General features: G+C 42.2%; 1 protein-coding gene across 1 annotated transcript in view; it reads right to left on the bottom strand.

Moving 5' to 3' along the window:
* Window positions 1-24,435, bottom strand: part of LAMA1 (laminin subunit alpha 1) — a 158,742-nt gene that overhangs the window by 95,381 nt on the left and 38,926 nt on the right. Inside the window, exons 4-9 of the mRNA XM_012806468.1 lie at window positions 8,760-9,002; window positions 7,450-7,632; window positions 4,103-4,192; window positions 3,135-3,252; window positions 1,755-1,933; window positions 1,002-1,107 (exon numbers count right to left, since the gene is read on the bottom strand). Of these exons, the coding sequence (XP_012661922.1) occupies window positions 1,002-1,107; window positions 1,755-1,933; window positions 3,135-3,252; window positions 4,103-4,192; window positions 7,450-7,632; window positions 8,760-9,002 (919 nt within the window). The remainder of the gene's footprint in view (window positions 1-1,001; window positions 1,108-1,754; window positions 1,934-3,134; window positions 3,253-4,102; window positions 4,193-7,449; window positions 7,633-8,759; window positions 9,003-24,435) is intronic.

Consider the following 24,435-nt stretch of genomic DNA (forward strand, 5'->3'; position numbering starts at 1 on the left):
TAGTAGTAAATTATAAAAAAGTTTTGTAAGACAGCACAGACGCAAAGGGCAGAGGGCAGTAAGTGCCACCTCTGCTTTTAATGCCAGTGAAATCTGGCTGTGTGACCTTGGCCACGTTTCTTGACTGCTCTGAGCTGCAGCTTCTTTGCCTGTAAAATGGGTTAAACCATTTTTATCTGCTAGTGTTGAAAACTTTAAGTGATATATTTTTTAAATCAACCCGATCAAGGGTAAATGCCACCAGGGCCACCCTCACCGCCTTCATCATCATCACCCTCCCACCCCCGGTCTCATGTAAGAATTGATTCAGTTGTGTAACCAGCCCTGCACATTCCTGATGGGCCCCACAGGTGCCCACCCACCCCTGCTGGTCAATATCCATTTTTAGTGGCAGATGGCTGAGAATTTGATGGGGTCACAGAAGTCTTTGACCAGATGTAACCTATTCAGGAAACTCTTGTATTTGCAAGTCCACTTGCCAGTTTTTGAAAGGGAAGGAACACTGACATTTACAAGTTCAGTAAAGGATTTGCTTGCTTTGTGAGATGATGTGTGCAAAAGCCCCGAGTGTCTTCCAGGAGCTGAATACAGCAAATGCTATTTACCGTGTTCCACGTCTGGCTGTAAACTGAGCCTTGTTTCTTCCTTCATCAAATGCTCAGTTATCTGCTCAAATGTCATTTCCTCAGCCCACTTTGTCCACTTCTTACCCCATCTCCCTCCAATCACAAATTCTAATTTTGCTTTATGCCCACAGCACTATCCTTACACAGCAGTATGTTACCACATACCTGCCTGTGGGTACCCACCATGCTGTTCCAGTATCTATTCCCAGGTCCTAACAGTGACTTGATAAATATTTAGTGAATAGAAGAATCCAACAAAGAATCATATGTGTATCACCAAACTGCTACACAACAGTAACAGTTCTAGTAGGTACAAATCTTCCACGCACACACACAAAAATCAATTACAAGCACAAAAATGAATCACGAACTTACCGTTGTGTAAGTCGGCATGGGGGTCGTCCTTAATACAGACAGAACTGAGGGACCCCACGGGGTCGCAGTCACAGGGACGGCAAGGCTCGTCCTCGTAAGGAGAAACCTGAAAGGCCAAGTTTGTCCTGGATTACCTGACTAGAAGTCACAGCAGTATTAACCATAACACCAATGACAAGGCATCAGCTTTTTATTAAAGATGCGATGATTACCATGATTTTGTGTGCTGAGGGAGCACACATCACAGGAAGATAACACGATCGCGAGCTGGGAAGCCACAAACATCAGTTTGCTGGTGACAACAGTTAGTATCATTAGCAAAGTGTCACCCCTTCCTACTATCACTGCAACCCACCCCCCTCACTCTGCCACCTCTCAGAGCCACACAGACCCTGAAACCACTGCCTTCAAGCCAATTAAAGATCGACTGATCACCCCTAAGATAGGCAAGAAGATAGAGCTGCTGTAGTTATTGGCTGAATTTTCACGTCTACGGTTAGTATTATTATGTAAGATTACAAAGCGGATGAGGCCTCAAGTTCAAGTTAAATAACAATAAGTGAACATCCTACTTTGAGCAAGAAGACAGAATACACAGAGCAGGAAAGAGAAGTGTGAAGACCACTACTGTAACAAGGACACAAGTGAAACATTACAAAGGAAAGAGTCTCCAATGCAGAGGTTGAGACTCGGCAAAGTCTCCCTTCCATCTTGAGAAGGCAGCAGAGCTCGGCGTGGTGAAGAAACACTCACTTTGTGTGGTCTGTAATACCCATCCAGGCAGGTTTCACAGTTGATTCCCGTGGTGTTCTGCAGGCAATTTATGCAAACCCCTCCTCCGATGTACTGGCCAGCGGTATTCAGACTCCTCTTCTGATTCGCAACACTTTCATCATAGTAACAGTCCTTGGCTTTATTGTGACAATTACATTCTAGGAGAACGTTTCAACATCTCACTTAATTTACACAGTAGGTCCTGTATAAAGAAGATCCTTACCTCCCTAGTAATTTTCTAACTATAAATTAAATTAAAATTCTAGAATAAGTAATATTATCATAGGATATAGGTAATATTAGGAAGGACATTTGGGAATAGCTATTAAAATAATAAATGCACATGCTCTTTTGATATAGCAAACTATCTTCTGGGATTTTATTTCACACAAAAACGCAGACACTTGTGGATGACAAGAACAGAGTTAATCACTGCACCATTGTTTATGTTGAAAACCAGCTGGCAACAACCAAAATACTCATGGATAGATAGTTGTTTAAATAAATTATGTTATGTCTAAATACAGAATTATGTACAAGTGTTTTGTTTTTTTGAGACAGAGGCTCACTCTGTTGCCCATCCTAGAGCACCAGAGCCTCAACCTAGCTCACAGCAACTTCAAACTCCTGGGCTAGAACAATCCTCCTGCATCAGCCTCCTGAGTAGCTCAGGCTGCAGGCACCTACCACAACGCCTGGCTAAATTTTCTATTTTTAGTAGAGACAAGGTCTTGCTTTGCTCAGGCTGGTCTCAAACTCCTGACCTCCAGAGATGGTCCAGCCCGGGCCTCCCAGAGTGCTAGGATTACAGGCATGAGCCCGCTTGCCCACCATACTGTTTTGAAAAACAGCATTTCAAATTGTTAATATGGAAAGAATTTCAAGATCCATTGTTAAATATAAAAAGCAATGTGTAGACTGATGTGCACAGCACATCACCCTCTAGGTAAGAACTCTCTTGAGAGTAGGAATATGTTAATGTTGCCTTATCTGCATAACAATTTTAGGAATAATACACTAGAAAATGGTAAAAAGGATAGAAATGAAGTGGGAGTAATACTTTTTACTGAATATTTTTCTGTATTATTAGATGTTACTACCTTACCTATTTATAAATTAAATCCAAATTAATAAAGAATAAGTGAGTATAAGGGAAGGGAGACTTTGGATAAAATAGCAAATCCATAAAGATACATTTAGGCCACAAGAGAACCTTAAACTCCATTAAGGTAACTTGTAGCTTTGGAAACTATTTAATTTCTGAGAAAACAAGAAATTAAACAATAAAAATTGTTAAGACACCAAAACCTTACACATAAGTGTGTATTAGGAGGAAGAACACACTGCGAGTGCACTGACCTTCACAGGTGTTTCCAGACGAAACGGTCCCAGGCCTCCAGGGCTGCTGGTGGTGTCCAGGACAACACTGGTTACAACTCTCTCCACAAGTGTTATGTTCACACTGACACTGTAGCTTCTAAACAGTAAGAAATACAAATTTGATTGGAAAACTCAACTTGCTTACTTTTCTTAATTTTATTTACAAAAGAATCTATTAGACAAATATGTGGTAAGATTTCTCAGGAGAGGCTATGCGACCATAGCAAAGCAAACAGAAAAATATAAACTTGTAACTCAGTTATAACCAGAAGGAGGGATAAAATTAAAACATGATTTAACTAACAAAAACTTAAAAAATATGTATACATGGACTTTAAAGGTTTGGAAGCACCTACTAATAATTCTCTTGATATTCACCTATATCTCATCCAGCGTCATCAGCTGAATAGTCCTATTCACAGGGTAAAGAATTACAAAGATTGGGAGAAAAAGAAGAAGTAATTTAATGTTAGTATTTTAAAAGGAGAAGATGTCAAAGTATTAAGTCACTATTATGTGAAAACAAATGAACTTTATTTTATCTCAACTTAGTACCAAAAAAATGGAAAAGGAGAAAGTAAAAAGAGGAAAGACCTCTTTTTAAAATATGTGAACATAATTTATAACTGCACTTGCTTGTTGCTTGACTGTTTTATAGACAGATGAAGTTCAGAACTCATAAGGCCACTGAATTATGAGTACTACACTTAAAAATAGTAAATTTTATGTGTGGATATTTTGCTACAAAAAAGTCATAGTAAGACTTAATTACCAAAGCAAAATGAAAATTGTTTAAAAAAAAATGAAGCCAGTTAAATCATCTGACAATTTTTTGTGTACACAGAATGATTTTAGACCTTTCAACCTTGAATAAAAAAGTAATGCAGATATTATAGCTGTGACATCTGTTTTGAAGTTTTAGTAAAATGTGGAATACTAGAACTCACCTTGGTAGTTTCATCCCACGGGCAGCTACTTGCATGGCCAAAGCAGATACACATCCCCCCAACAGAAATGTCTTTGATTGAATAGTAATACTAAGGGAAAAGAAAGTTAGAAACAAAAATGAAAACCTCTATCTCAATAAAAAGAAAGTATGGACACATCAACAATTATCTCAGGTTATTTAACAGTTGTTACTTGTAATCTGAAATATAATTTTATATACATGTAAAAGCTGTATTTCATGCACATGGGATCTTTGTGCTCAATTAAATAATTCTCAATCAGCTCATCAGCAGAACTCAAAAAGTCAAAAAGATTTTCCCAACTTGGTTGCATCTTAAACCAAAGCAGTAATCTTCAAAAGCTGTACTATTGAAAACTCTAAAAAATACTGGGAAATTGAATATAGCACTATATAAAAAGGATAATACATCAGGAACAAGATTTACCCTGGAACGCAGTTAGTCTAACATACAAAAATCAATAAATGTAAATCATCACATCAACAGAAGAAAGTGCTTTCCTCTTAAAATACGGTCTTACCATTTCTTTTTTTTTTTTTTAATTTCAGATTAATATGAGGGTACAAACGTTTAGGTTACATTGTTATCACTTCCAAGGTAAAGTTCAAGTTGCAGTTGAGCCCTTCCCCTAGGGGGTGTGCTGAGCACCTCCAGAGTGTGCACACTAGGTGAGATCCCGCCAATCGCCCCCCCTTCTTCCTCCCTCCCTTCCCATCTCTTAACTATACTTGTGTTTTTTCTTTCATGTGGGCATGTACTTGTTTGTATACTGGTTTCATATTGGTATTGAGTACACTGGACATTTGCTTTTCCATTCTTGAGATACTTTACTAAGAAGAATGTGTTTCAACTCCATCCAGGTAAACCCAAAGATGTAAAGTCTCTTTCTCATGCTGAATAGTACTCCATGGTATACATATACCACAGTTTGTTAATCCAGTCATGGGCTGATGGGCACTTGGGTTGCTTCCATGTCTTTGCAATTGTGAACTAAACTGCAATAAACATTCTAGTGAAAATGTCCTTGTGGTAAAATGATTTGTGTTCCTCTGGGTAGACATCTAGTTCTCACTACTTTATTTTTTTTGCAGTTTTTGGCTGGGGCTGGGTTTGAACCCACCACCTTTGGCATATGGGGCCGGTGCCCTACTCCTTGGAGCCACAGGCTCGCCCCTCACTACTTCTTTATGTATTTGCATGCTAGTGTTGATAGATTTCTTTTTAGATTTTGCTTTCCTTTTTGTTTATTGATTTTGCATATTGTAACATTGATAAATTCTATTTCTGGTAGTTTTTCAGATTTTCTATATACACAATCATGTCATCTATAAATGATAGTTTAGTCTTATTTGACCATGTGTATGCCTCTGATGTCCTTTTTCTTGCATTATTAAATAAGACTTTTACAAATAAACAATAAAACATGGTCAAAGGGAATTAATAAGACCTAAGTAAGTGGTTACAACACATTCATCAATGGGATGACTCAATATTGTTAAAATGTCTTCTAAAATTCTTCCCAAGTTTATCTAGAGAATCAGTGGAATCCCCTTGAAAATATTAACAGACCTTTTCTTTTTTTTCTTTGTAGGAATTAACAAAGTGATTCTAAAATTCATAAGAAAATATAAGAAACCTAGAATAGCCAAAACAATTTTGAAAAAGATTTAATTTCACGATATAGTAACTAACCTCAAGACTATAAAGCTACAGTAACCCAGACAGTTTGTTATTAGCATAAAGATAGAAAAATGACCAATAGTATAGTAGAGAGTCTGGAAGTGACACCCACAATCATAAGGTCGAATCGCTGTCAGTAAGAGCACCAAAACAACTTAATAAAGGAAAGTAAAGATTTCTTCACAAATGGTGCTGGAACAACTGTACACACGTATGAGGAAAAAAGAGCCCTTACTCTTAACTTACACCAAATACAAGAATTAATTTGATATAAACTAAAATGTAAAAGCTAAAATAATAAAGCTACTAGAAGAAAGCAAATGAGAGCATCTTTGTAAATCTGAGGTAAGCAAAATATTTTGGGGGAAGACACAGAAAAAGTGATAAAATGGACTTCAAAAAATTAAACATTTGCTAACGACTCTGGGAGAGATGTTCTCGGAGACCCTGACATGGATAGCTTCGATAAACTATGAAAATATGTTGAGATCATGGTAATTCATGAGTTGTCAACAAATGTCAAACAGATTTTTATAAGAAACTGGCTGCTTTGCTTTGAGTTTTAGTAGATAAATCGTATCTTTGTAAAGATTCTGTCCTGATGTTAGACACATGGGGCTATAGTTTGGCATGTTGAAGTTGACATGTGTTTATTTCCATGTCTCTTCCTCAGATTCACACATCCCTGATCAATGGCAGGCCAAGCGCTGACGACCTTTCCCCCAGGTTGCTGGAATTCACGTCTACCCAGGGGGAAAGAATGACACTCTGTCTCAAAACAAAAAAAACCTTTACTCATAAAAAGTCATAGTTTGGAAAGCAAATATGCAAACTCCAGGCACACACATATGTATATACACACACATAGCTGAAAAATTTGTACACAAAATATGTAAAGATCTTGTATAAGTCAATAACAAGAAGAACACCCAATTTAAGAATGCCCAGAAAACTGTATCTGACACTGTGTACTAATAAGCTCAACATTCATCATCAGAGAAACACAAATTAACATCACAAGGCACCAATACGTGTCCTTAGAAAGGCTGGCGTGGAAACAACCACAACTCCGAACACCTGAGAGCTGGCGGCACAGCCAGAACGCTCACACCCTGCTGGTCAGACAGCAAAGGGATACAACAACCCTAGATAAAAGTCTAGCGGTTACTTTGAAAGTTAAACATGCCTTGTAACCTAGTAATTCCACTCCTGGGTTACTGAAGGAATATAAGAATATTTGTCCACACAAGCCTCGAATACTTATACTTAAAATACGTACGTTTTCCTGAATGTAAATTATGTCTCAAACTTTAAAATTTGAGACAAAAGAAAACCTCACTTGCCACAGATCAGAAGGACGAAGACCAGAAGGGTTAGTACAAAGACGCTGACATCAGTGACCATGGCACTCTGGGGACGGGCCGGGTGAGGAGCCGAGGCTGTGATGCCAGTGCCATCGTCTAGTATAACGGCAGCATCGGTAACAAATGAAATCTAACAATCTCCAGGAAAACAAGAATCTAAGAGATGAGAAGAAAAAAAGGCCAATCTGGGTGGGGTAGGGGAGAGCAGAACAGGAGAGAAGAAGGAGTATTTCTTTTAACCAAAATATACTCACAACGGCAGAAGGGCTGCCCTGTACTCACTCGTCTGGTGACAATGGGGTCCACGTCCTTAGGCTCCCGGTGGCTAATCAGGGTCATGAGGTCTGCGTTGAGCGTTCTGATGCGCTGTAAGCGCAGGCGGATATACCGTGCAGACGTGAATTCCAGCAACCTGGGGGAAAGGTCGTCAGCGCTTGGCCTGCCATTGATCAGGGATGTGTGAATCTGAGGAAGAGACATGGAAATAAACACATGTCAACTTCAACATGCCAAACTATAGCCCCATGTGTCTAACATCAGGACAGAATCTTTACAAAGATACGATTTATCTACTAAAACTCAAAGCAAAGCAGCCAGTTTCTTATAAAAATCTGTTTGACATTTGTTGACGACTCATGAATTACCATGATCTCAACATATTTTCATAGTTTATCGAAGCTATCCATGTCAGGGTCTCCGAGAACATCTCTCCCAGAGTAGTGAGGATATTTCAACATCTATCATTGGGCTAATGACTTCTCTGAAGCAAATTCTAAATGACAGGAATAGGCCGGGGAGAAGAGGAAAGGGTGCCAGGGCCTTAATGGTATCTGTTCTCTTTCTTTCTGCTCTGGAAACAGGACAGGGCTTGCTGCAGACCCCGCTGTGCACAGCACTCGGGTTTCTGTGGTCTTATCGTTTGTCTCATCAAGCCAGGTGCTACTAAAGAATGGATTATTCTTTATTACACTCTGACCTCAGTGTGGTGGGTACAATCTGAGTTTTTATTACACTTGGCTATGCCACTTCCAGAGCCGTGTCCCAGTGAGAACTTCACAAAGAAAGCTGGCAACCACACCTCTCAGGGACATTAGCTTCCTCTTTAGTATCTGAAGAAATGTTCTTGCCCTGGTGCTACGGGAAAGAGGCTCTTAAGTAGGAAGTGATGGAGTCATTAAATCCTAGCAGGGCAAAGACATGGACTGGTTACGGAGTTAATCACAACAGACACACTCAAGGCTACTTTAAATAGAGCTAGAGAGTTACATTAAAGATCTTTGATGTTTGGATTGAGAGGGCTCAATTTTGAGTGTTTAATTTTGATTATTTCTTTTTTTATTGAGACAGTTGTAGTCCCAGCCACAACAGCTGGCTAGTTATTCTGTTTTTAGTAGTGATGGGGTCTTGCTTTTGCTCAGGTTGGTCTCCAATTCCTCAGCTCAGGTGATCCACCCACCTCAGCCTCCTAGAGTGCTAGGATCACAGGCGTGAGCCACCGTGGCACCTGGCCTTAATGTTGACTCTTACAATTGGTATCAGGACATCTGGGCAGCGCCCTGACACACAGCTGGGGCTCACAGTGGGCAAAGTACCTCTCCGTGCTCAAGTGGCACCAGCCTGGAATAATACGAGGTGCAGATCACTTCGTCATCGGCCCTGTACGTGGGTGGCCCCCGTCTTGGAGTTATATTGTAGCGAGTCAAACACTCAGTGTCGCTGACTGCGTAGTACTGCCAGGGGCTGAACGTGACGCCATCCACAGAACGTTCCAGAATCCAGTTACCAGGTCGAGGGGCATTGGCGGCTTTAATGATGACATACGCCACTTGAAAGACCTGCAAAAAAACATTGGAAAACCTCAATCCAGAATCAGTACGTGCCAGTCACAGAGACACAGACACTGCGCGATCTCATCTAAGTGTGGAATCTACGAAGCAGTCGGACTCAGAATCTGGAGCAGAACGCTGGCTCCAGGGCTGGGGCTGGAGGAAAGGAACAGATGTGGGGCAAAGTGTGCACTTTCAGTTATGCAAGGTGTGTAAGTTTTGGAGACCTAACGCATAACATGGTGACCACAGGTGACAACACTTCAGGGCATGCTGGAAATTTATTGAGGGTAGATCTCAAGTGTTTTCACCATATACACTTGAAAAAGGTAACTCTGAGAAGTGACGAACGTGCTAATTATTTTGATTGTGGTGATTATTCACGGGGACTACATATATCAAACCCAGTTGTACACCTTAAACCTACACAATTTAAAAACTTAAACAAAGAATCAGGAGCACGGCTCCAAAACCAAAATTCACCTGGTGGAACTGTTAGGAGATGATAAGCAGAGGTTCATAAGGCTTCTGAGTCACTTGCTTATACACATCATCAGAACTATGTCTTGTGAGTGTCCCCTTGGCGGCATTTGTTTTCAAAATAAACTTGAAAATTACTCACAAATTTATTACTATTGCTGTTATTATTATCAATAGCAGAGTTAACATAAGAGTTTGTTCTCTTGTTCCCAATATCTTTCTTTACCTGAACTTTGAATGATGATAGTACTATGTTACATTAATAGTAGTGTTAAATGCATTTCTCATAGTGATTTGGAGATAATACATCTGAATATGAGGAAAAACTCAGCCCATCACATGTCTATTTGAATGGCTTAAATCCCAGGACTGACAACACTAAATGCCGGACAGGATGAGGAGCAACAGGAAACTTCCTTCACTGAGGGCACAAATGCCAAGTCTTATGCCATCTGGAAGACACATGGGCAGCTTCTTACAGAATCAAATGTGTTCACTAAATGATCCAGCAATGTGCTCCTTGGAATTACCCAAATGAATTGAAAACTTATGGCCACACGAAAACCTGCAATATAATCACCAAAACTTGGAAGTAACCAAGAAGCGCTGCCATAGGTGGAGGGACACACACACTGCAGGTCATCCAGACAGCAGAACATTAGGTGACAAAAACAAATGAATTCTCAAGGAACAAAAAGACATGCAGGTAACGTAAATGCATGTTCCTAAGGGAAAGAAGCTAATCAGCAAAGGCTAGATACTGTGTTTCCCCCTGCGTGACATTCTGGAAAAGGAAAATTACGGAGGCAGTAACGAGATCAGTGGTTGTGGGGTTCAGGCGGGGGACGGTGAGCAGGTGGTGCAAAGGCTTTTAGGGTAGTGAAACCGTCCCGTAGGACACTGCAATGGTGGACGCATGTCATTATACCCTTGTCAAAGGGCACTGGATGCACAATACCAAGAACAAACCCTAATTTAAACTATGGGCTTAGTTATTATAAGGTATCGGTACTGGCTGGCTCCCCAATTGTGTGTAACAAATGCACCATTCCAATGCAAGACATTGATAGGAGACACTGGAGAAGGGACGAGGTATGTGACAACTGCCTACTTCCTTCTCATTTTTCTGTAAACCTAAAACTTTTCCAAAAAAAATTAAAATTTGGAGTTAGAAGGAAGACAACTTGGAAAAAGGGAAACGTAGATGACAATGATCAGTAGGAAGAAACTAGTCAGGGAAATTCAGGATTCGGAAAGGACCCTTGTAGATAAATCCAGCACTAAGAAGAAATCGTCTAATAACTCAGCCCCTCTTGAAGTGCAGGGACAGGAAATGCAGTAGCTCCTAAGACCCCCTTTCATTTTACAACAACTCCCCACTAGGAGTAAATTCTCCGCTCTGAGCTACAGAACAGAGGCTGGGTTACACCGTCAGTAACTGTCCTTCAGACACAGCACGTAACCATCACACGTCTCCTCCAGAATCCAAAGTCTTCTCATTTTTAGCTTCAGTGTTCCAGTTTCCTGAAAACATTCATTTAACAAGAGGTCACTGTCTTGTCACGATGTTCTCGACACAACCTTATTTTAAAATTCAGTTTCCAGGAACTGAATACAAAACTCCAAGTGTTTTCTGAATTGCAAAGAAAATCAGCCTTAGCAAGAATTCACTTTTCTGAGATCACTAACTCAGGTGGGGGCTGCAGACAGACAACAAAATGCCTTTTCCATGTGAACTGCTATTGCCCCAGATTTCTTCTAGCTCAGATTGAAATAGATGATTGTTTTAAACCAAAGTCCAATACTTTTTATTATTAAAACATGGACATTATATACTTATGTAAATGTGTATAAATATGTATGTGTACAGTCGACTTTCAAACAACATGGGTTCCACCTGCACAGATGCAGGTTTATCCTGCCCCGGCCACCCCCAGGGGGCGCCACCAACCCCTCTTCTTCCTCCCCCTCCGCCTACTCGGTGTGATGAAGCAAGGATGAAGACCATGATGATCCACGTCATGAACAGCAAATATATTTTCTCTTTCTCATGATTTTAGTAACATTTTCTTTTCTTTTCTCTAGCTTACTTTAGTGTCAGAGCACAATACATAGTACATATACAAAATACGTGTCAAGTGTTTATGTATCAGTAAAGCTGCCATCAGTTAAGTTTGGAGAAGTCAAAAGTTATTCAAGGATTTTTTACTGCATGGGGTATGGGTGGCCCTAACCCTCGAGTTGTTCAAAGATCAACATACTTACACACACGTACACCCTCAGGCATGTGTATGTGCTGGGCAAAAAGTTATTCACTTATTTTGTGTTTATTGCCTCTGGGGTTTTTGTTTACTTGCTTCTTTTAGCTTCTCTCATCTCAGCCCCCACCAATCCCAGTAAAAAGAGCTCCTTAAAACTAACCCAGCACAAACCAAGTTAATTTACACTTACCTGCTGATTCTAGGGAAACATTCTCCAATCTAGTGTGTCCGCAGTGATGTTGGTATGTAGGGTGTTTGGCTACCCACGGGTTTCCTCTAGAAGGCAATCATTGCTTCTAAAGCACTTTAGAAGCAAAACAGTGTTCTCACGGTTTTGACAGTAAGGGTAAGAGTAAATACTCTCACAGGTGCCTGTCGCTGTCCAATTAACGTGTAAATATTTTCAACACAAGGGTAGAACTCCATGAGCACGGGGATCATGCTCAATCATCACAACGGCACACATTATCCTAGACTTTACAAACAGAGGTGCCAAGTGTGCAGGTGATCAGGCAGCCCGTCTGGGAAGGATAGGAAGCGAGGTAATTTACAAAGACATCTGAAACACAGTGCATTTATTTACCTTCTGTTTTCCAGTTTCACATTCCAAAATGGAAAGAACGGGTTTTTACCTCATGCATGTTGAGAGCTTTATGTGTATTATCTCATCTAGTCCCAAACAACCCCATTATTGCTTCGATACCCAGTTTACATACTCAGGTTCATGCCTATAAAGCTCCAGTTAAATCACACAGCTTTTTCCTGCATGCCAGCCCAGGGTGAGTGGGGCAGGGGAAGGAGAGAGGGCAAGACACAGACATGAATGACCACGCATGCTCACGGAAGGAGCAGGAACTGTGGCCAGCAACAAAGCCAACTGCTTTATTAGAATTATTACCTCTGAGCTGGATGCAGTGGCTCATGCCTATAATCCTAGCACTCTGGAGGCCAAAGTGGGTGGATTGCTTGAGCTCAGGAGTTGGAGACCAGCCTGAGCAAGAGTGAGACCCAGTCTCTACTAAAAATAGAAAAACTAGCTGGGTGTTGGGGAGGGCGCCGATAGTCCCAGCTACTCCGGAGGCTGAGGCAGGAGGATTCCTTGAGCCTAAAAGTTTGAGGTTTCTGTGAGCTATGATGCCACAGCACTCTACCCAGGGCGACAGAGTGAGACTCTGTCTCAAAAAAAAAAAAAAAAGTGGGGGGAGGGAGAGAGAATTATTACCTCTGAATCCTTACAATTACATTCTTCTTATGAAGTAAGGACTGTTATTTCCCCTTACATTACAGATGAGGAAACTGTAGCACAGAAAGGTTAAATAATCTCCCCAGGGCCTCTGAGGAACTGAACTATGCACTACAGGGTTGAACCCGGGGAGTCTGTACTCTCATGACGTACGAGACACAACTTACATAGAGCACAAGGAGAAAGAAATCCCAGGCTGAGGCAACTGGAGGGTACTAACCCAGTCTTTCCAACCTCTTCAACCAGTATTTATTTCAATATTATGTTCTAGTACTTTATTAAACCCTTGTCAGCAATTATGCTGACGGCTTAGTCATATGTAAGAAAATGATACCAAATGAAAGATATAGTGGAAAAACTGTAGGCCAAGCCCTCAAGGAGGGAATTAGCTAACTCTTCTTTTTTCTTTGAGACAGGGTCGCACTCTGCTGCCCCAGGCTACAGTGCAATTGCATCATCTTAGCGCACTGAGACCTCAAACTACTGGTTTCTAGCAATCCTCCTGCCTCAGCCTCACAAGTACCTGCGACTACAGGTGTCTGCCTCCCTGCTGGCTATTTTTTGTAGAAACAGGGTCTCACTCTTGCTCAGGCTGGTCTCAAACTCCTGAACTCAAGCAATCCTCCCACCTTGGCCTCCCAGCATGCTAGGATTACAGGCCCAAGCCACCGCGCCTGGCCTTGGACCCAGCTATCTCTTATCTTGATCAAACCTTTTGGTTAAGAAGTCAGTCACATTCTCACAATCTCTCAGGAGTCCTCAAGGTCACCAAATTGCAGACCAGGAAACAAACTAAGAAGGAGACTGAGACCGAAAGTCTGATACGGAGGGAAGGGACACTGTGAAGAGGGCAAACCCAGGGTGTCTTCACTTAGCTGTGTCACGGGACTCAACTGTCTTCCCACAACTGTCACGGGACTCAACTGTCTTCCCGCAAATCCTGTGTGCCTCAGAGTGACTGTACTCGGAGAGCGTCTCCGAGAGGTGAAGAGGCTACATGTGGTCATTAGGGCAGGCTCTACTACCCTGTGACCAGTGTCCTCGGAAGACGAGGAAATCAGGATGCAGATGTGCTCTGAGGGAAGACCAGGTGGGGACACAGGGAGAGGGCAGCCATCTGCAGGCTGAGGGGAGAGGCCAACCCCGACCTCAGACTTCAGCTCCCAGAACTGTGAGGAAACCAGTGTCTCTTGTTGAAGCCACCCTGTGGGTATCGTTCACAGCAGCCCTTGCAGGCTGATACAGGCCCTAACTCACCAATAGTGTCTCACAAACAGGTCTTATACCCAATCTAGAAAAAGTGAGGCATTCTCTGTTCATATGTTGAAAGTTAAACCCTTGTCCAAATAAAATCCATGATATTTCTAACCGCCTTTTCTTTGCATGGCTGACTAAACTGCCTTTTCTTTCAGCATAAGGTTGGCTGAACACCAGCTGATGACTCAGGGCTTTCCTCCAGACTCAGAGGCCCTCACGGCAGTCTCGCCAAACCTGCAGCTGATACAGCCATTTGAAAATCCACGTTCATCACGGTTTTCCACCGAGTGGCCTTTGTTAATGATCACTGGAATGCACATAAACAGTGTCACATAAATAAAGTGGGCACACATCAAACACCACTTTCTACACAGGAATCCAGACAGGAATTTTCATGTGGGCCTCAATCTCGACTTAAATATATTAAATCCATCTCAGGCACAGATGTCTGAAAAACAGAGATAACCTAAGTTTCCAGGGTCAGAGGTCAATTTCCCACTGCAGGGAGAAGTGAGGCCTCTCCCCTCTGCGGAAAGAGTAGCTGCTGTCTGCAAGATTACGTGTCATGGGATCTGCAGGGACCGACACCAAGGCTCCCTTCTGGAAATTCTCCACAGAAGGCCTCACCTGCCTCGGCAGCAGTGACCGTACAGTGAGCGAAGGAATGCTTTCTCTCCTGCACGAAGGAAATTAACTTTTCACAGATAAAGGAGGTCTAGATTACTGGTTAAGTGGATTTGATAAATAATATTGGTCAAAGTGGTGATTTTATGCTTCGTAAACTTTATTTCTCATGAAATTATTAGAGAATGAAATGCAAAATGACCTCTTGTATTGATATTTACAACTCAAGAGCAAAGAGTCAGTAGTTTAATGGAAAGCTGATTACTCTTGCAGATGTGACTCACTTCTAGATTTCTAGAGGAGAAATCCCTCAGTCATTGATAAGCCAGTCAGGAAGCAATAAAACTAGGAAGGACAGGAGGCGTCACGGAGCTGAGGTTCCCAGGGAGGGAAGGACACTGCCATCCACATTTTAGCTGACTCTCTCGTGGGCAGTACCTTGAAATGTCACTTACACGCAGTATTTCAGTGGGCTGCTTTACTGTTATTCCCTCACTTTACAACCACTATACACAACTAACAGGCGACAAGAAATAACTTCATGAATGAGAAAAGAATTTTAGAATAAAACTAGATTTGTTTCTCCTTAAATTTGGTGCCGTCACAACGCGTGCAAAATAAACATCTCAAAGTCCGGCGGCTTTTATCTTTTTTCTCTCTCTTTCCTTTTTGGTTTTCATTTTTCACTAGGGGACGAGGGGATGGCTGCCAACAGTGATAAATTTAGATCAAACAATTTCTTGTCTCAAAATTCTTAAGACTCATGCCTCAGAAAAATCAAAGAATGCTCACTTTTGAACCATGCTGCGTTACTTAAATCAGGCATTGAGAAAAAGCCAAAAGAAAAAGGGGGACTGGCAAGTGGAGGACAGTGACGTGAGCCGTAAGTGGCAGCCTGCGATCAGGATCTGAAGGCAGGGAAGGAGCCCTTACAGCGCCTGCCAGCGGCGTCTTCCCCACTGAAAGGCCCCAGCCAGCTGTCCCATGGTCCACACGCCACTATTTCCAACTGCGGACGACAGACAGTATTATTTCAAAGGAAAAAATACTGAACCACTTTACCTAAGAAGTCAAAAGTGAAAAGCAAGAGTTTGGTTCCTAGTCCCCGTCTCCACGCATGTCTCCACATAATTGTTCCCATTGCTCAAAGTTCACCAAGTGTTCTGGAATGATTTTGCTAAATTTGTGAAAAATTAGTTGGAACTACCTCAAAAGTGGTGGGGAGCATCACTTCTCTCTCCCATTTTGTAAGCTCCGAGCGACAGCTCAGCACCTCCAAACGAGATAATCCACTTGGGAGATGCAGTTACAGGCCATTCTTGGACCTGACATATCCAAAAAGCATCTTTCCTTTTCTTTTTTGAGATAGAGTCTTACGGTCACCCAGGCTAGAGTGCTGCAGCATCACAGCTCACAGCAACCTTGAACTCCTGAGCTCAAGCAATCCGCATACCTTTTCTAAACATGAGTGTTATAGAGTTTTCTAAAAGGTCAAAATGAAGAGTGGGAAGGAAACACTAAGGGTCAAACCAGGCTTCCCGGCTTTGTTCAGATCCCTCTCTCCACTGCAGGGAGTTTGGGGAGGTCTCTCCCATGTGGCCCCAAACCTCACATCTCTCCTTCCTCAGTCTCAGGGAACTTCCGACTGGAAACCTTTGATGGCTCAACTTCTCTTCCCTTCATTTCTCTTCTCTCCTTGAGCTGCCTCACCCCAGTCGGTGGGTGCAGCCCTGGCAAAGAGCTGGTACGTCCCTTCTTCCCATCCCAGGAATGAAAAAACACACTGTCCTCACATCGATGAAAGTAAGAGGGGCCCTTAATCATTAAGCCTTGACAATAACCCACGAGGCTACCCACAGAAGCCCAGCAAGTCTGTCCCTCACCAAGGCCGTAAAACATTAACCCCGTAGTTACACATTTACAACACCCAGAAGCAATAATTATATGCTTTCTTTCCTTTGTCACTCAATCTCCCTGAATCGTTCACAGTTTTAGCACCAGAGAGATTAGAAAGCATCATTTGTGTGTGTGCGTGCGTGTGTGATTTTGCTCTTTTTATGAATCTTTGGTCTATGTCAGTGCTTATCAGCCTTTTTCAGAGCAAACCTGAACCTATAGATAAACTTCTGTGACACACTTTAATTATGCTGATCAAAAAAAGGAGTAAAAAAGAATATACTTATTGTGGTTTGAACTTCTTTTGAAAATAATTTAATTAACAATCTTTAAAAATTATCTCAGCACACGGGTGTCCCGCGGTGCACCAGTTGACCATCACTGGTCGATATCTTATTTGAAGCTTCTCCTTTATCTTTGGATGCATCTGACTTCATTGAGTATCTTCACTTGCCAGCCACTGAAGTAACAGATCATCGCATTTAAATCTTATTTTTAAAAATAATACCCAAATATGTAGGGTATACAACATGTAGGAATGCTTTTGTTTATTTAAAACAAGTTGTAGGCTTGGTGCCTGTAGCACAGTGGTTATGGCACCAGTCACATTCACCAAAGGTGGCGGGTTCAATCCCGGCCCAGGCCAGCTAAACAACGACAACTGCAAGAAAAAATAGCTGGGAGTTGTGGTGGACACTTGTAGTCCCAGCTACTTGGGAGGCTGAGGCAAGAGAATCGCTTAAGCTCAAGAGTTTGAGGTTGCTGTGAGCTGTGACACCACGGTACTCTACCCACGGTGGCATAATGAAACTCTGTCTCAAAAAAAAAAAAAAAGTTGTAAGATGGTACAGCCACTATGGAGAACAGTGTGGTGACTTCTCAAAAATGAAACATAGAATTACCGTATGATGAGCACTTCCACTTCTGGGTCTATCCCCCAAAAGAGCAAAAGCAGCAGCTCACACCTGTGCACCTTTGCTCATCACAGCTCGGCTCATCACAGCTAAGAGTTGAAACAATCCTGTGACCACTGATGGATGAATATCTAAAGGAAATATGGTGTACACAGACAATGGAGTGTCACTCAGCCTCAAAAAGGAAGGAAAGTTGATACACGCTACAGTATAGACAGACTTTGAGGGTGTTATGCTGTGTGAAATAAGCCAGGCTGAAAAGGAGAAGTGGAACAGATTCCACCCACGAAAGCTACGGAGAGTCATCAAGCTACGGAGAGTCATCAAGTTCATAGAAAGCAGAATGAAGGCTGCCTGGGACTGGAGAGAGAGAGAAATGTGGAGTTGCTGTTCTGTGGATACAAAGTTTCAGTTTGGGAAGATAAAAGCATTCTGGGGGCCGGGAGGAGTGGCTCATGCCTGCAATCCAAGCACTCTGGGAGGCCGAGGCAGGAGGATTGCTTGAAACAGAGTTTGAGGCCAACCTGAGCAAGAGTAAGACCCCCCCATCTCTACTAAAAATAGAAAAATTGGCCAGGCATCGTGGTGGTCACCTGTAGTCCCAGCTACTCAGGAGGCTGAGGCAAGAGGATCGCTTGAGCCCGGGAGTTTGAGGTTGCTGTGAGCTAGGCTGATGCTATGGCACCCTGGCCTGGGCAACAGAGCAAGACTCGGTCTAGAAAACAAAAGAAAGAAAAAAGAAAACATTCTGCAGTTGAGCAGTGGTGATGGCTGCACAAGAGTGTGAATGTAGTTAATGCCACTGAACTGTACCCTTCCTTACAAATGGGTTAAAATGATAAATTTTATGTTATGTATATTTTACAACAAGAACCTGCCCAGAAAGAAAGACGTGAAAATAGAGTGAGAAAAATAAATTCCATAAAGACTTGACTTTGTGGAAGACTGAGATGACTAAGTTGAAAACGAGTAGGAACGTGGAATTTCCAGGCAGGGCTGACTCTAAAGGAGCCGACAGAGCCCCCAGAGGTCGAGCCAACAGCTCAGAGGGGATGTTGGAAATCTCATCTTTCCCATGACCTATTTCTGTCCCATCTTACAGAGCTCTGGCAAGGCATGAAAATACTTCACAAATACAAAATCAAAGCCCCAAATGTTAGGGTTTTATAGGAAGGGAAGCTCCAGAGATAAGCAACTGCAGACTGGCAGTTCAGACAGACGCCACTTCCTGGTGGCTTCCTGAGCCTCAGGCTGACCCTGGGGCAGTGCGTTTCTGGCCTGGCCTGGCCTGCAGGGCTGGCGTGAAGTTGTAAGTGACCCTAAGCACAGGCCTCAGTGGAGACCTACGAGGTGGTTACTTACCTGACATAGTTGTGTTTCTGTCATATAAATAACAAAGAAAATTATCCTCTGATTACCTGCCATTCAATGGTAGGGAAAACAGAAATTTATAAGTTACAGGACTGACAAGTCTCATGATCAACATCTAAATACTCCAGGGAACAAGGTTTTGGAAACAGTTAAACTGTGCTGTATCAGTCACTTTATGACATACTTTCAAAAAGGTGATTAATTGGCCAAGTTTGACCTAAAAATGTTATATAAGGGGGTAAATATCCCCTTATTTAATAAAGTATTCTCTGTACTTTTCCACTCAATTTTTCTATAAACCTAAAACTTCTCTAAAACTATAGTCTATTAATTTTTTTTTAAAAAACAAAACCAAAACAACTGCACATAGACTCTCATAATCACCAACTGGTAAGGAAGCCTAACACTCCGATTGGCTAAACAGAAGCTAACAGGTGGTTTTAAGGCTTCACTAAATTTCCCAGGTATCTTGGTTTACATAGCTATGTCATTCCAGCTAATTATTTGCAAGTTTTAATTTGATCTCACCATTTTCCCAGGCTTCACTCTGTATGCTGTCAAGGACAAAGGAAAGGCCAGGTCGAGTCAGTGTTTTCTAAGTATCTGTGTACAAATTTCAAAGGTATCACAGGCCTGAGGAACTGCATTGGCATAAACAGGCAGCCACCCTGGTCACTGGCGAGTTTCAGTGGTTAATACCCAGGTCCACCCACTACTTGGCAGCTTCATCATCTCACCAAAAGTAACACTTCCACAATCACTCCTTCCCCTTCTCAAAAAGGGAGCAATAGGTGACCAATATTTTTTTCATTTCTTACAATCTAGATAACTATAAAACAAAATGTCATGTTTTCCATAATTCTGGCTGAAAATGATAAATCCAGAGGATGTCTTCTGGTCAGTTCCTCAGATTTTTCGGGTTTTAAGTAAGTGGAAGATGAAATAATGAACAGAAAAGCACTTTATAAAAGATACAGCACAGATGTAAGGTATCAGAATTGCAACCACATTCCCCAAGTTTCATAGTTATTTTTGTGACACTTCTCAAAACGATACTTTGAGTCATTTTAAATTTTCTCTTTTGTTAGAATGACTTGAAAATTCTGCCCAGCCTCTGACACTGATATTCAATATCTAAAAAATTGTCACCACCATGCTATGAAGTGACCTGACTGGCTTGACAGAGACAAAGTCTACACATATGAAGATAAAAAACAAGACCAAACATTGCCTAAGCATCTGAATTCAGCCCAGTGCTCCCAAATATGTGTCCAGTGCAGTGGCATAATGTACCAATGGCTAATCATAAATAAATAAATACATACATTCTCAGCTATTCAATTAGCAGATAGAAAAGAAATTCAAATCTCTATGCTGCTGAGGATTAGTGAGCATATAAATTGAACAATGTTTTAGAAAAACAATGAGCAATAGAGATTATAGTAGAAAAAGGTTTAAACTTTGTAACCCATTGATCCCATTTCTTATAGTCTATATAAAAAAAAAAAATCAGGGGATGGTGCCTATGGTTCAGTGGGTAGGGCGCTGGCCCCATATACTGAGGGTGGCGGGTTCAAACCTGGCCCCGGCCGAACTGTAACAAAAAAGTAGCCGGGTGTTATGACGGGCACCGGTAGTCCCAGCTACTTGGGAGGCTGAGGCAGGAGAATCTCCTGAGACCAGGAAGGAGGTTGCTTTGAGCTGTGATGCCATAGCACTCTACTGAGAGTGATAAAGTGAGACTCTGTTTCTACAAAAAGAAAAAAAAATCAACATCACAGTCACAAAAATATTTAAATATTTGTTGCAGTATGATTTTAGTAGCCAAAAAATGGAAACCTTTACATGTCCAACAATGACAGAAGATTAAATAAATTATTATGAACCCAGATGATGAAATATTATTCTGTCATTAAAAATTACTACAGACATTTAGCTTCTGGCCATAAAAAAAGCTACTGCCTGGCCCTCCAACAGTAAACAAGTAGAAAACTGGGCAAAGTATATAAAAAGTGGTTTTCAAATCCTGGACAGCCAGCAGAAAGGACAGTGATTCTGGGAGAAGCGCCCAGATTTCGCTGCTTTTCTGCCTGGAGCCTCCTTCTGGCCTTGGTTTGTCAAAGTTTCATAAAGTTAAATATACACATATCCTCTGGCCAGTTCTACCCTAGAGAAATGAAAATACACACCCAGAAAAAGACTTTTATAGGAATGTTCACAGAAGCTTTTTAAAAATAGACAAATACTGGAACTAACCCAGCAAGATAACAGATAAACAAATTTTGGTATATTCACAAAGTGAAATACTACTCAGGAATAAAAGGAACAAATCACTAACACAGCAACGGCCCATAAATCTCACAGACACAATGTCAGGGGAAAGGCCTTCCGAGAAAAAGGGCACAGCGTGGGGTGCCAGTTACAGGGAGTCAGACAACAGGCAAAACTCATCTGAAGTGAAAGAATTTGCAACAGTGCCTCCACTGGCCGCGTGGGGAGGCCCGTTGGGACGTGGCGGGGAAGGGCACAGGGGACGCTGCAGAGTGAGGGAAATGCTCTATACAGTGGTTCTCAACCTTCCTAATGCCTCCAAATGCCGCGACCCTTTAATACAGTTTCTCACCTTGTGGTAACCCTCAACCATAAAATTATTTTTGTTGCTACTTCATAACTATAATTTTGCTACTGTTGTGAATCATAATGTAAATATGTGATATGCAGGATGTATTTTCATTGTTACAAAGGGGGTGCGACCCACAGGTTGAGAACCGCTGTCTATACCTTGATAAAGTAGTGGCTTACGCATGAGCCCGAGTTTGCCAAAACTCGCCCAATTACAGACTCAAGATCTGTGCATTTCATTATTTGTAAATTATCAAAATACCTCAGTAAACAGGAAAATGAAAGAAAGCACTAATTACAGGGCTGAATGCACTATCTCAGCTCCACCAACACACCGGGCTTTCTCATCTGCTCATCAGGTCCTCCCAGGCTGCTCTCTCCGGCCTCATCCTCCCTCACTGCCTCCTCCCTTCCTTCAGCAGGACCCTCCTCTGTTTTCCTGAACCTCTAAGTAGCGTGGTGGTCCCCAGGCACCTCAGCCCTGCACAACCTGCACCCCCGAGTGAGGGCCATCTGCTTACTCACCTATTTCCCTCACTAGACCAGAAGCCCCTAGAGGGTGTGGCTTAAACTAACAAGTGACGCTGCTAAGACACACTGTAGCTAAAGCACCATGTGTGGTATGGTGAGGGCTTAACGCGACCCCTGTCCTGTTCATTAGTGAATCCTGAGATCCCAGCACCAACATGTGCTGGTCCCATGATTTATTAAATACAGAGGGCGCCAAAAGAATGTACACACATAATAAGGAAAGGGAAAAACGCATTAAAACTGTAATACTCAAGTCATATTTGACTTCTGCAATTTTAGACGTGCTCACATGTGACTTGGATTCACCTTTTGTTATTGGTATATATTGAATGTTACAATTTTGATACAGTTTTTCCCTTTTTTAAACGTTGGCATCCTCAGATATGATAGAAAGGAGCAAAAGGTCATCCATGTTTGTTAGAAATGCAGGTAATTTTTTAAACTATGTTTTTCTTATGTTTTTCTATATCCTTAAAATTTCTGCTGTTGGCTTGGCGCCTATAGCACAGTGGTTACGGCACCGGCCTCATACGCCCAGACTGGCGGGTTCGAATCCAGCCCGGGCCAGCTGAACGACAATGACAACTGCAACCCCAAAACAGCCAGGCTTTGTGGCGGGTGCCTGTAGTCCCAGCTACTCGGGCGGCTCAGGCAAAAGAATCTCTTAAGCCCAAGAGTTTGAAATTGCTGAGGTTGCTGTGAGTTGTGACCCCACAGCACTCTACTGAGGGCGACAAAGTGAGACTCAATCTCAAAAAAAAAAAAAAAAATGTCTGCTGTTATCACATACTATCTCTACACCCAAATAAAGGAAGTTGTATATAGACAGAAGTCCCAAAAAGACAAAAAAAAAAAAACACAGGAGATGTTTTGCGGTCCAGCTGAGGCATTTACAGCCATTATTTTTTTTAATTCAGACAGTTTTCTTTTTAAAGATGGAACTACTAAAGTCTGAGAACATAAGCCAATACATAAAAAGAAAAAAAAGCTAGAATGAATTCCAGACTGCCCTGTATTTTTCAAAGAAATAGTTCCTCAGAAATTAAAACTTATCTTTTTTTTCAGCTTCAATGTAAGAGGAAGAAATAATTTTAAAATGGACTTCCCTTTACATTCCTATAAACATACAAAAAAGCTTTATTTTGAAGCCAAAACAGTTGGGGATATGAAAAGCGTATTGCGACAAAATCCTATAGAACTGTCAGCACTGATTTCCCTAAATCTTCCCCAGGCCCGACATGATAATCTCTACTGGGCAAGTGACACTAAAATGGTTGGTCAAACCGCGGCCCCTAAAATCCAAAAGGGGCCTACACTCTGCCAAATAGCAAAACAGTTATCCTGGACTGTCTGGCAAACCACAAACCGAGAACACATCAACGAGAAAGCTTAAAAACACACAGCTCCATCTGGCCCTTGCAGCCTGGCCTCGGTCACTTTCTCCTGTTCAGCTCCATCTTAGTGACACAGAATGGTTTAAAGTACAGTTTATGGGCGGGTGTGGCGGCTCACGGCTGAAATCCCAGCACTCTGGGAGGCCGAGGTAGGTGGATGGCCTGACCTCAGAGGTTCAAGAGCAGCCTGAGCACGAGGGAGACCCCCGCCTCTAAAAATAGCCGGGCATTGTGGCGGGCGCCTATAGTCCCAGCTACTTGGGAAGCTGAGGAAAGAGACTTGCTTAAGCCTAAGAGATTAGGTTGCTGTGAGCTATGATGCTACACTACTCTACTGAGGGCGACATAGTGAGACTCTGTCTCAAAAATAAATAAATAAATAAATAAAGTACAGTTTGTGCTTCCAGTGTGAATCCTGTAGCTTGTCCTCTCACCAAAGGATAAGGGTGTGGCCCTTCAAAGATCAGACATGCAAAGCTGCAAAGATGGAAGCCTCCAGCAGCAAGCCCCTCTCAGAAGAATGAAGCAGCAGTTGTTTTGTTTTGTTTTTTGAGACAGAGTCTCACGAAATTTTGAGTACAAATGTGAGTTACCTCAATGACTGCTGAGTAGTTTTAAAACAGGCTTCAGGCTGTGCCTGTGGCTCAGTGCGTAGGGCACTGGCCCCATATACCAAGGGTGGCAGGTTCAAACCCAGCCCCGGCCAAGCTGCAACAGAAAAAATAGCTGGGCATTATAGTGGGCTCCTGTAGTCCCAGCTACTCGGGAGGCTGAGGCAGAAGAATTGCCTAAGCCCAGGAGCTGGAGGTTGCTGTGAGCTGTGTGATGCCACAGCACTCTACCGAGGGC

This window comes from Otolemur garnettii, unplaced genomic scaffold, assembly GCF_000181295.1.
Source record: "Otolemur garnettii isolate 467f Iridium unplaced genomic scaffold, OtoGar3 scaffold00053, whole genome shotgun sequence".
Taxonomy (NCBI): Eukaryota; Metazoa; Chordata; class Mammalia; order Primates; family Galagidae; genus Otolemur; species Otolemur garnettii.